General features: G+C 43.2%; 2 protein-coding genes across 6 annotated transcripts in view; one reads left to right on the top strand and one right to left on the bottom strand.

Annotated features, from left to right (window-relative positions):
• PHTF1 (putative homeodomain transcription factor 1) overlaps positions 1-10,028 on the top strand; it is a 72,097-nt gene extending 62,069 nt beyond the window's left edge. Inside the window, exons 20-22 of one of the 4 annotated variants that reach the window (XR_015726393.1) lie at positions 2,040-2,151; positions 5,498-6,676; positions 7,645-10,028. The gene's annotated coding sequence lies outside the window, so the exon portion shown is untranslated. Of the gene's footprint in view, positions 1-2,039; positions 2,152-5,497; positions 7,183-7,644 lie in introns of those variants that run through there. The other 3 variants (XR_006780309.2, XR_015726392.1, XR_015726391.1) reach the window with 3 other exon arrangements.
• Positions 3,644-13,057, bottom strand: part of MAGI3 (membrane associated guanylate kinase, WW and PDZ domain containing 3) — a 233,105-nt gene continuing 223,691 nt past the window's right edge. Inside the window, exons 20-22 of one of the 2 annotated variants that reach the window (XM_045801477.2) lie at positions 8,088-8,226; positions 7,211-7,301; positions 6,569-6,616 (exon numbers count right to left, since the gene is read on the bottom strand). In XM_045801477.2, the coding sequence (XP_045657433.1) occupies positions 7,252-7,301; positions 8,088-8,226 (189 nt within the window). In that variant the 3' untranslated portion in view covers positions 6,569-6,616; positions 7,211-7,251. Of the gene's footprint in view, positions 6,617-7,210; positions 7,302-8,087; positions 8,227-13,057 lie in introns of both variants that reach the window. The other variant, XM_045801476.2, reaches the window with a different exon arrangement.

Here is a 13,057-nt window from a genome sequence, read left to right as displayed (position 1 = left end):
ATGGGAATTCGTTTTCCCCACGCACACCCCTGTGTGCTAGTTTGTCTCTTGCCCTTCTCTGTGACCGCAGTGGCCACGATCAGTTTCTCTCCCAAGCTGCCTCTCCATACTCTCTACCTTCTTCAATGTGGCCTCTTTTCTACCTTTAGTTGTGGTTTGTTCTGCCAGCCTTCAGATTGATTTCTGGGGTATTTAGGATGATATGATAATTATCTAGTTGTATTCATGGGATGAGGTGAGCCTAGGGTCCTCCTACTCCACCACCATCTTCCCGTCTTTTCTGGCTGCTTTTAAGATTTATCCCTCTTTAATTTTTGACATTTTAATTATTATTTTTCTTGGTGTGGACCTCTTTGTGTTCAGCAGTTTGGGACTCTCTATGCTTCCTGGATGCAGTTAAAACCTGGACGTGTGTTTCCTTCCCCAGGTTAGGAAAGTTTTCAGGTATTGTTTCTGCTTTTTTCTGTCTCTTCTTCTGGGACTCCTATAATGTGAGGACCCTTTAAGAGCAGAGTTTTCATTTCCTATAGCCCTCTGGCTTTCTCTTAGTTAAGCCCTGCTGATTTCCAAAGTTCCTAGAGTTTCAAAGAGAGATGTTATGGGACAGGGTGGGAAGTGGCTTATCTTCCCATAACAGATTCCCAGGGCTGGGGCAGGAGCACCTGATGTGGGGTTTGGACCCTTCTCTCCCCAAGGAAGACATCTGTGCATGTACTATCCCTCTCACCTGTGGGTCACCCTGCCAAGGGTTTGGCTCCTTACTTGCCCTTTACCTACCTTTCCCAATGTGGTGTTGTCTCTGTATCTTTAGCCGTGGAAGAGATTTTTGCTAGCCATCAGGTCATTCTCAAAGTGAATTGCACTATATGTCGTTGCAGCCTTGGTGTACATGGAAGGGACGATCTTCCTACTCTGCGGCTTCCCCTCTCATTTTTTGCCTCTTTGTTTCTGTCCCCCCGACTAGAGTGTGAGCCCCTTAAGGCAGGGACTTTTTGTCCACACCATAGGTCCCCAGAATGCAAAACAGTACCTGATCCCATAATAGGTCCTCAATATAAATGTGTAGAATGAATGAGTAGACCTCAAGTAACAACATTCATGCAGCTTATTTTCTGTTAGGATGGGAGAGTTGTAACTTCATGGTTCTCCTACCCTCAGTGCTTCATTTATCTCTGTATAATTTCGAGGAACTTGGGCTTTTTTTTTTTTTTTTAAGATTTTATTTATTTTAGAGATAGAGAGGGTGTGAGTAGGGGAAGGAGGAGAGGGAGAGGGACAAACAGACTCTGTGCTGAGAGCAGAGCCTGATGCAGGGCCCGACCCCATGACCCTGACATCATGAGCCGAAATCAAGAGTCAGATGCTCAACTGACTGGCCACCCAGTTGCCCCAGAACTTGGACTTTTGTTTTGATCCCCAAGTAAGAGTGAGATATAATATACTTTGGTAATATTTAGCTGTTACTGAGAAACTAAACTAAGATGTAAGAACAGGGCTAGATTAGTCCATTTATACATTTAATTGGAATAGTAATAACCATTGGAGGTTAAGAGAAATACCTGTTCACTTAATTTATATCAGGAAAAATTATCCCTCTTAAAATTGCTATGGAGGTACAACCCGAAATTTCCTAAATATGTAAATTATAGCTAACGTATAATATAAGCCAAATACTTTGTATAGTTGAATAACTAAATACTTGCCTAACTGGCATATGGTTTCCTGACTTTCAGAGACATGTAGAAAAATCCTACTAAATACCATAGTGCCTCACAGGGTATAAGCTTATGGGTGTTTGTATTTTTGGTTCATTGTATTTATAAGTAAGTGGACTTCTGCACTGTAAAAATAACACTCTTCCAAATTAATTACATTCACTTCTGAAATGTTTTAGATTTATACACTCATAGTGGGCCAAATGGGTCTGACTCCCAATATGGCATATGATTTGGGATTATGGAGAAATTCATTAAAGTTAATCTCATGTATACATGTATTGACTAGTTTAATCATTTAAAGTAATCCTTTGCTTCTTGCAGTTATTGGTGCCCATCTTGAATAATGAAGTTTGAATTTCACAAATGTGCAATAATGCCATACCTTTCCTGCAGCATGCCTGAGCGTGTACGCTGTAATAAGGTATTACTCAAGGTAACGAATGATTGTCGTTTATTAAGGACAAAATAAGCCTCTTGCTTTGTGTATTTGCTAATAATAGTTCTGTTTGGCTTTAATGCAAACACTGTGAAATAGACAAATTTCTAAAGGATTCTCTGTCAAAATTATAGGTTTAGGCTAAGCTAAAGCACTTGGCTATGTTTTCGTATTTTTAATGTCAATGAGAAAGAGCCCGTAAGGCCCTCTTGCATAGCAACACTGAAAACAGATCCAAGTTAGTGGCTCTCTTACACTAATTCAGTCAACTAAAGCAAAGGTTGCAGATTTCATGTAATAATTAGGGCGCGCTTTAAACCAGTCGTTGTATTGCTGATCAACCTTAAGAGCATGGCCAGTAAAGAGCTGCCTAAACAAACAGATCCGTTATGTTTGACACACACAGACAGTCCTTAGGCACTGGAACATGTCATGAGGATGCTGAAAGTTGCTCTGCTGTATTCTTCATACCAGACTGGCGCGTCACCTTTTGTGCAAAGGTCCGTGTTTATACCAGTGGTCTGTAGAGGCAACCTACGGACTGAGCAGGTCATGAGACTCTTACACGGTTTCACTAATTTGAATATTCCTTGTTTTAAAACCCTATTCTCTTTGAATGTCGGACATATTTCCACGAAATTCATTTGTACATGTGTTTAAAAGCATTTGGCTTTTTCTACGTGGGAATATCAATTTAAAGGAAAAACCCAGGATACTTCCATGTGGAACTAAAGAGCCGAATGCTTTTGTGTCTGAGATTCTGAAATAGCTGATGCTATTCAACGGCTCCTTGGTCTATAAAATTTGATGTAACTACGATCTCAGTCTCTCCTCTGTACGTAGCAAGACAATGCAGTAGCATCCCAGAATTCCCAAACTCTTTTGCTGCCACTTTCTACAGCCTTTGCCATGACACGCATCTCCACTGTGCGGCTTGGGAACTTGGGGGATGGGTTTAATTTTTAGTGTGAGTTCATGCAATGGTAGGAATTTATTTTTACCCACAAGAGTAAAATAACCATGTTGTGAAATGGGTTTCATTTAATTTTTGGTATCATTATTAATGCCCAAAACCTAAGTCAAAACACTTCATTCTGAAGTGTAACCTTTAGTAAATGAAATAATTTACTGTTGGGCTTACACTACTCTCTCCATTAGAAAGGTCTACTCACTGAACTTCCAATAAGACAAGCCCTTTTCTCTCTGACAGTATAGGAAAAGATTTTGGAGGCGGGTAGCAAATGATGCAAAGCTATTTTCTTTACAATGAACAGGCATATTGATAAACCAATTTCAGGGCTTACTTACAGGTAAAAGGAAGCTACACAGGGAAAGTCATCATTACGGCCCCCCCTGGTCGGAGGATTTTGAACATTCATCACTTGGAGGAACAAAATCTATTTGAGGACTCAGCCTGTGATAGGAATTAGCTCCATAAAGAGAAAGCAACATTAAGTAACCCTGACAGTAAAAGAAATGCAGGCCGTAAACAGTTTTTGTGTTTGTTTTTAATGTCTATATAAAAAATAACGAGCGATTTACAGATCTCTCTCTCTAATCAGAGCCTCAAGTGTATATATAAAGGTACTGTACAATATGAACATTTACAACCAGCACATCCGTACTTTGCTTAGCGTTCCAAGGCCACGCTGCTAAGTCAGTATAGAATCAGTACAGTGACGGGTTACTTAGGAAGAAAAGGACCACATCAGACTGACGACATAGGACATCCAAGTTATGTCACAGTTAACAATAAAAATAGGATTTTTATCACTAATTAATTGTGGACTATAGGGAAAATAAATCATTTCTGTGGTGCTAAATTCTTAGCATGTATCAAGCCTCCTAATTTTTCTCTATCAAGTAGTTACAATAGGTGGGTAAATATAGTTCTGGATGAAAGGGGGTTTCAGCAATCTCACTCCGGGGAGCACGTCTCAGCTACAAGGGCGGCTTCAGTTGTTACATTAGAGACTTTCACAGTCGGACTCCGAGCGGACAGGGCGTGGACGTACCACGTTTCACAAGAACAAGATGAACTTGCGTGACGGAACAGGTGTGCTCAAATACTCCACAAATGGTTTTGTTCTGAGATTGTTCCTTATTCAGAGCTGCTACCGAATGCTGCTGCGGGGGCCTGAAAGTCCTGGGTCTCTTTTATGGAGCTACAAACGGTCTCTACCCCCCAACAAACACCTTTACTTAGACTTTTTTAAAAAAGAACTCCGAAAATGTGTACAAGCCAAGCAGATGTCTAGTCTCCCCCTTTTTTTTTTTAAATGTTACTGTAGCTAGAAATTAAAAACGAAGTCAGATCTAGCAAGTGCTGCCTACCCCCCACGCCACGGCTGTCCTTGCCAAGCAGGTCTGAACGTGGGCTCTGCCTCGAAACACCTGCGCGTGGACAGCTGCCGCCAGACGCCTGGTCCTTCACCCGTGAAACCGCTTGTGATCGAGGCCCTCACAATCCGTACGACGTTTCGGCTCTTCATGTGCGCGCCGTGGAGCAACAACTAACGAACGGGTAGCAGGAGGTCCGACCCAAGTGTCCAGAAATAGAAACCTGGTGGTTTTTCTCTGAACCTCAGGAAGCAACATGTCCACATGCTTCTTTCTGGCTCCGTAACGAAATAAACTGAAGGAAAAGGGTGACCTGAGATGCTAAGACCACATCAGGGTGGGATAATACAGCAGGTGGGCGACTCTTCTTTGCTGAAAGCACTAGCTCATTTTTAAGCATCCAATTGTAAGTAGCTGGTTAAAAACCCTAAGAAAGTGCCGCAATTTGACTACATTTTGGTTTTCCTTTCAGTAGTGACGTTTTGGAGTTTCATTGTTAAACTGGGCCTGGGCCATCACCAGTAGCTGTTAGGAGAGGCAACTGCCATCTTCAATGATGAGCTAACGGTCCCTTCGTCTGCAAGGACCCAAACGTGTCTCTCGGTATAAACATGCAGCATGCTATGAGAATATCAACTTCCGAGCCAAACCGAGTTTTTTCATTCCTGTGGAAATAGCTGAGTGAGACGGATAAAACAGACACGATACAGTCGATAACTTGGCACAGATATCAAGTGAGTTGTGACCACCCCGTGCACGTCAGCCCGCGTCACATGTTGGGACACCCACGAAGACGGGCTGCCCACCCCCCACCCCGAGCAGTCATGTCAGCTGCGTGCGGGGGGGATCCTGAAGGCCCTTCATGAGCCTGGGTAACCGGATGCTCAAATTAGAATGTGTGTTTCAGAATTTCTAAAAAAATGACTTTGTGGGTTTTTTTTGAAAAATGCCCCTTTTCAGTAAGAAAAGATTACAACTTGTTTTTCTTTGTTTTACTCCAAAGGTCACAGCCGTTTCTCGGCCACACCAGTAGTGCCTGCGGCTTTATTCGCACTGGGCACCTTCCAGGGCCCTGGAGTTATGGGTGTCTTCTTAACGGGAGAAGTGCTCTCAGGTTGGAACCCTCCACTCTCTCTGCTTCTGTCGGCTGCCTCTTGTTCTTTTCCTCGGGGAGCTTGGATTTTGTTTAAAACCGTCCTTTCTTCAGGGTCCTGCTTCAGCTTCTTGTCTGAGGTTCTGGCATTTTCTCCTGTCTTCTCTTTGCTGGAACTTGTGTCTCCTAAGGTCGCCTTCTTTCCTTTCTCCCTGTCAGATAATACTCTACTAGCAGCAGTACTAGTCCTTTTGGATGGAAGAGACTTGTCATCCATTCTCTTGCTTTTTTTCTCTGGAGACCTCGTTCTGTTTTTTCCAGACTGGCTCTGCTTTGCGTCTTTCCGGACAACACCCGATTCTTCTCTGCCCTCGGAGATCTGCTCAGCACTGTCCCTCGCACGGCCCCCTCCCCTCTGACTCTCAGCCTCTAATAATCTGGCTTCGGCATTCGATCGGCCTTTGCTTCCTTCAGTCTTCTGCTGCTTCTTTGGGCTGGAAGACCGTCCTCTGCTTCTTCCGCAGTGATCTTGTCCAGACCCTGCCCTGGTGCCCATCTGCCCCCCCTTACTGTCCCCTTTCCTGGGGCTGAGTGATCGGTCTCTGGGTCTTCTCTTGGGGTCAGCTGGCAGAGGACTGGGAAGCTGGTCTGAAGGTCCTTCGGCATGTCGGCCGGCGGGCTTTCTGGGACTCACAGATCTACCTCTTTGTGTGACACTGTTCTCTACTCTGAAGGGATTCTTCTCGTCACTCTGTCCCTGGCCGCTGGGTGGATCCCTTTTATTCACATTTTTCTGGAGAAAAGAGTGCTGCTTTTTATCAGACGGATTTTCACTTAAAGTGCTTTTCTTTTCAGGCACACCACCCTTTAATTCCTCTGTCTTTTCACATATCTGAACTCTCATGAAAGATTCGTCGGTTACTGGCACGGGAGACCCCTCAAGTACGGAAGCAGAATGTGAAGATGGGGGAAATGGGGGCAGCTCGTCATAAATCACATTTGACGACGCAGGATTAACATCCCGATCGCCTACAAGAAGGGATTTGAGTGGAACATCATTAGTAAATTTTAGAATTACGAACAGGAACAGTAAGTTTTGAACTCTGACAGCCATTTGAATTGGACTAGCTGCTTAAATAGCCTGAGTATAGATGCCGAGCTCTCTCGATAAAGGCAGGTCAGAATGACAGCTGTACTTCATTCGAGCTGGTTGTTAAATATACACAAAATAACATTTTTCCAATAATTTATGTATAATTCATGATATGAAGAATTTATACATCATATATGATAAGTAGTAAAGCCCAATAAAAAACTTAGAAGAAATAAATAATAAAATCAGACCAAATTGCTTGGTCCAGGAAGCTTACTAATTTGGCTATTATCAAAGGATATAGCTTACGGCTAATGCCAAAATCACTAATAAAGGAGACCGCAACTTGTGGTAGCCGGAACAAGATTCGTGGGCATATGTAAATAATTTTCTTGCATTAAGCTGTCAAATTCAATGTCAAAAGGAAACTGAAAAGTGCAGAAGATAGAAAGAGATGTATTTAACAGCATCATTTTTAATTAAACAGGAAAAAAAAAAAGGGAAGTGATTTACAAGACATGCAAATTTACCAAGTCTTTTTAAGGAAAGACCAAGAAAAGCCCTGAAAGCCTTAATGTTGCTCAGGTTTCACGTAGGAGCACAGACCGGAAGGAGCCAAACCTGAAGAAGGAAGAGAAAAAGCCTAGGACTATGTAAAAAAAAAAAAAAAAAAAAAAAAATCACAGCGCAGTTAGCAAAGCTGTCACTGGGAACGTATGGTTTACAAGCAGATGGTGGAAGATCACACAGTCAGAGAATTACAGGCCGGAAGGGGACTGCAGGAGGTCGTGTCTATCCTTGTCCCTCAAAAACTCTAGGGGGGTGGGGGTGGGGAGGAACCTGGAAGGGACGCGTCCTAGTGGTGTGGTACCCTATTTCTAGGCTAGAAATAGGGTACCACACTCGATTTAACTCGATTAAACAATGCAGTTTCAAATCCTGTGATATTTCGAAACCCATACAGAGAAACCCAGGCAGCTGGGGACCAGTACAGGAGACCAGACACGGTCCCACGTCCAGCTCCCGACTCCAGGGAGGGCCACGGTAACTTGTTTTCGACCAGTGACCAGAAAAGCCTGAGGTTCGTGGCGTCTGAAGAGACCTCAAATGTCTTTCATGGCATTTAAATCACTCGCTTCCGACGTCTGTTTTCTACAGGCACGCGTCTCTACAAAAGCAATCACGTGTTTTCTGTGGAAACTGCGTCCTGTGTTCCATCCCAACAAAAATCATGCCTGAAGCCACTTGCTCTGTCACAGTACAGTAGCTGTGCTGGGTAACTAGTTTACCTTTGAACTGGCCAGGAAACTCTCTCTCCCCTTCCAACAGAGATGATTCTTTCCCTGCCGCGGTCCCCTCCCTGGCGCGCCGGCAACTTTCCAGCCGCACGTGAGCTCCGGGACTTACCGTGGTCAGGTATCAAGCCAGTTCCCGGCCTCAAAAGCAGAAGAACTTTATTTCCACCGGCCTGAATGAGCTCGATTGCTCGGGTATGAGTGATGCCTTGGGTAGGCTCCCCGTTGATCTCGACAATCTGGTCACCCACCTAGAGAGGGAACATTCGCAGGAACAACATGAGACTGCGTGTCCTTCTTCACGTCGGCTCTGACCGCTCGAGAGCCGCCAGCCGCGCCGAGTGACCCGCTCTCATTTGTCAGATGTGTAACTTGTACCCAGTGCTGTCGTGCTAAGGCCGATGATGAGTGGACAGGGGACAGCATTGGCAGAGACAGTGGCCGCTTTATTGACTCTGTAGAAATCCTACAGGAGAAAGTTTTACAGGACTAGTAAACAGGATCCGGGCACCCTGAAATTCTGAATCAGATTCTGAGTTTTCCACCAAAGGCCAAGTGCCACCAGAGGTGAGGTCTCTACGATCCACGTGCGACTACAGGGCCGTGGCTGAAGGAGCCACCTCTGAAGGGTACTTTCCAATGGGAGCGGAATCTTGAATTTGTTTTCTGCAGTCTAGGCAGGTGGGTCCTTATCTCTGAAGCCTTTCCTGGCCTCCGGGGACAACTGCCCACTCCTTTTTGTGTTGCCCACACATCCTCGACGTATATGAGTATTTGAGAACTGGAATGTTCAGAGATGAAAACTCTGAAAAACTGCAGCCTGGAGAATATATGAATATGACTACTTATTTAAAACCAATTACTGGCTGACGCTCATGGCTTTAATGTAAAATGATTTCCCTAAAAGCATAAAACTAAGGATGACAAAAAGATGCCTCAGTATCCCTGCTGTTTACTGGAAGTGATGTTATTTAAAAAAAAAAAGGATAATATAGATGAGTCAAGTATAACTTTTGCAAAGGACCCGATTAAAGATAACAGTGATTTTAACATCTGTCTCAAGGTGACAAGCATGCAAAGGGGACTGGCTTCAAAAGAGAAGTACTGAACAATGGAAAACTACTGAAATTGCAAGAAGCTCAGATATTTATAAGAGCTTACTAAAACGATCCAGAAATAACACAAGATGACCCAATAATTATTTAACTGAGGCCGGGGGGGTGGAGTGGGGTGGGTGCAGGACTGTATCCACAGATAGTTCAAAGCACAGGGGCCAGGAAGCTGGGCTTTGGCATCCTAACGTCTGTGGTTCACTCCTGGTCTACCTCCCGCTGGCCGGGTGGTCTCCGTTTCCTCCCTGTTAAATGCGGATAATATCAGCACCCACCTCTTGGGGCACCGGGGAGGATTTAATGAGGTAAAACCCGATTACGCACCAGAGACAAATGTTACTTTTCAAGTTCTCTATTTCCCTGTCTTGCCAAAAAAGACTTCAAGTACATTAGGATGAAGATTTACCTGGGCTGTACCCCACTCTCTACACTGCAAAAACTGTCAAGTCAACTATGAGAAAGAAAAGAGATTTTTTTTTCATAGATCTGCAGCAAAACAAAGAGGAGTCTCTTGAAGAAATGGAGGCTATCAAATGAGATAGATGGATTTAACATAGTAGAAAAAGGATCTTTAAACAAAATAATAAACATAATAGGATGGAAAAAGTCATACACAAATCATTAATAAAAAGGCTTATATCTAGTATATATGTGAGTCAAAAGTCAATACCCAGATTTCCCTAATAAGTGACTGAAGAAAAATTATTTGCATGAGGAAATACGTGTGAGTTAGTACTGGGTATAAAATCCTGCTGATAATGAGAGAAATGAAAATTAAGGCAGACAGTATTCACAGAATGCTTTGGGTGTGTCTTGTGAAACATGACTGAGGTTATCACTGATTGCAGTCACATTCTTTGGCTTAAATTCACCGTCCTAAGCAGCCTATTTCTTACTCTCTTAGTACAAATCAATCGCAATAAAGCTTGTAATTGAACAGATTTGCCACCAGGTGTCATGTTTGTTTAACTTTAAAACCACATTGCGAAGAAGGACACTAGAACCCCACGGCTTTAAGATTTCTGGTAGACAGAACCAGGAGAGACTATGGACTCTGGGAAACAAACTGAGGGCCTCAGAGGGGAGGGGGGTGGGGGAATGGGATAGACTGGTGATGGGTAGTAAGGAGGGCACGTATTGCATGGTGCACTGGGTGTTATATGCAACTAATGAATCATCGAACTTTACATCAGAAACCAGGGATGTACTGTATGGTGACTAACATAAAAAATATTATTTAAAAAAATATTTGTTGACTAGAAAATAATGTAATTTGGTGCTCAGATAGAAGTTAGTTGAAATAGATGTTAAAATAAATAAAAAAAAAGATTTCTGGTAGACAGGCCCTCAGAGAGGGAAAAGTTCTCTACTCGACTGTACAGAGCTGGCGATTAAAAAAGTGGCACCTTTGAGAAAGAAATGTGAACATTCCTTGAAAATTCTGTTACTTTAAAAAATTTTAAATGTATAAAAATGAGGAACACATCTTTTGATAAATAGAACCAATAATGATTTGAGTTCAGGTTTGTATTATTGAAAAATGAAATTATGGGGACTAAGGAGAACCAAAGGAAGAAAAGTGGGAAGAGGGGCTAGAGAAAAATTATGTTCCTTAAAAAAGTTATTATCTTAACAGCCACTAAAATTATACATCTTATATTAAAATTACAAAATAATATTCCTAGCATGTTGCTTACACGATCTTAGAAGGCCCTGAGAACCTCTACGCTTCCCCAAACAGTCCAATCCAGACAGACACCAGCCAGGGCCTGACGTGGGAAGCACGTGGACTGAGCTTACAGGACCAAAGACCTGGGTCCCACCAAGGCCATCACAGGCCGAGTGACCCCAGCAAGCGACCTAGTCCCCCGGAGCCTCAGTTTTACATCAGTAAGTGGGGATAATGCCACCTCCCTTAAAGGGTTTTTGTGAGACTAAAATTAAGTGAAAACACGTGTTGCCTAGAAGACGCCAGACACCACATTTTCTAAATCTGATTCTGTCCTATGGTAAAGGTCTAACCACAACAGACACTATCCCCTCATATGAGCTTTTCCCACGCAGCTGATCGCATTCCCTTCTCCCAGAACACCTTTTTCACTTCTCTCCAGATCTTAACCAGATTTATGGACGGCTTAAGACTCACTAAATGTAGAGATCCCCTTGACTCTCAAAGCCTTTCCATCCCTATTACAGGTTAACCTTTTCTTGTTTTACTGTACACGATTACACTGCGAACTGCTTCATCTGTCCCAAGTCCCGTCTATGCAGTAATAAGTTCCAGGGGCTAATCTTGAAAAAATTCTCTCATCATAAGTATTTTTCATCCCTTGTACTCTTTCAACACTATCTGCAGAGCGTCTACTATAACCAAGGCACGTATCAGCACCGAAGATACTGACAGGATAGACGCAGGACACAAAGTACTGAGATAACCTAACAGACAAAGCGAGGGAGGCAGGGAGAGAGGCAGGAGGATGGGGCGGGAGGGCTGCTCGGGCAGCTCCGCAGTGTGAGTTGGCTGGAGATGAACTCTCCTCATTTGGGGCCGTGGCTCCCAGAGTCAGCTGTCAGTGGTAACAAAGCTCCCATGATCCTTAGCAAGTCAAGATTCTGATAGGTTGGTAGCCAGAAAAAGAACTCTTCTCTGAAAAGCTGATTTCTTAAGTTTAGAACAAACCTGGGCATAATCATAATCGCTTCTTTCCTTTTGTTTTTAAATATCAGAGCTTTTGAAATTAGTTGGTTTAGTCACGGAAGTCCAAAGCTCCCATTCATTTATAAAGAATGACCTGCTTTAGAAACAAACTTTGCTTCAAGGCCTGTTTGCCTTTTATTTGTTTGGTGATTAGTACATCTGAGGCTTATATCTGGAATCAACGTTTTGAAATTGTATCCCAGTTTTTGGCTTGTTTTTTTACTGACACTCAATACAATGGGAGATTTTTTTTTTTTTTTTAAAGAAGGCTCCACGCCCAGCATGGAACCCAATGCAGGGGCTCGAATTCATGACCCTGAGGTCAAGACCTGAGCTGAGATCAAGAGTCAGATGCTTAATGGACTGAGCCACCAAGGCAGCCATACAATAGGAGATTTTGAAAAAAACAACAGATTTAAAGTATACCCAAATTGGGGGCACTTGGGTGGCTCAGTCCTTAAGCATCTGCCTTTGGCTCAGGGCGTGATCCCAGCGTTCTGGGAACGAGCCCTGCATCAGGCTCCCCGCTCGGCGGGAAGCCTGCTTTTCCCTCTCCCACTCCCCCTGCTTGTGCTCCCTCTCTCGCCTCTCTCTGTGTCAAATAAATAAAATCTTAAAAAAAAAAAAAAGTATACCCAAATCGATTTTTAAAAAAAGAGGGGGAAGGAAAAGGACCAATCTCTCTCTACTGAAATCTTACCCACTTTCCAATGCCACCCATTCTGTTAAATCTCCACTCATACTCCCCTCCTTTGAACTTGTGCATAAGTCTGGTCATTCTGAAGAAGGGTGGGGTCTTATTTGTTTTAGGGACACCCCTTCTCCCAGCTCATTCAGAACTCATTCATAAAAGCTTTGGGTAAAGCAAACACTCGACACATGTTTACCAAATGAGTAATGGCAGTGGGGCAGTGATGGGGAAAATTCAGAACTGCAATCACCTGGAAGCCTTTTCCCACATTACTAGAATATACCATCTGATTTTTAAACAAAAATTATCTTCCCTGCTACCTACTGGTGGGAGAGGGAGGAAATCCAAAGTTCTCTTGAGCAGTAGGCGGAAGGCCGTCTAGAATTTAAAATTTCTAATGTATAACCTAACAATATCAGTGAATTTTTTTTTTTTTTAATTGAGGCCAGCGCATGTCCCCTATATAACATTCCTCTTTAAGTAACATTCAGAGGAGGGGTGAAAATACCTTAAGTGCAGATCCACAGACAGTCCGGTCTGCAATGCCCCCTTACAAAGCTACAGTGTTTCAGAGTTGAGAA

Source organism: Ursus americanus, chromosome 12, assembly GCF_024610735.1.
Source record: "Ursus americanus isolate L20-20 chromosome 12, mUrsAme1.1.p, whole genome shotgun sequence".
NCBI lineage: Eukaryota > Metazoa > Chordata > Mammalia > Carnivora > Ursidae > Ursus > Ursus americanus.
The sequence above is the reverse complement of the archived record's forward strand: the minus strand, read 5'-3'. Positions and strand labels throughout refer to the sequence as shown.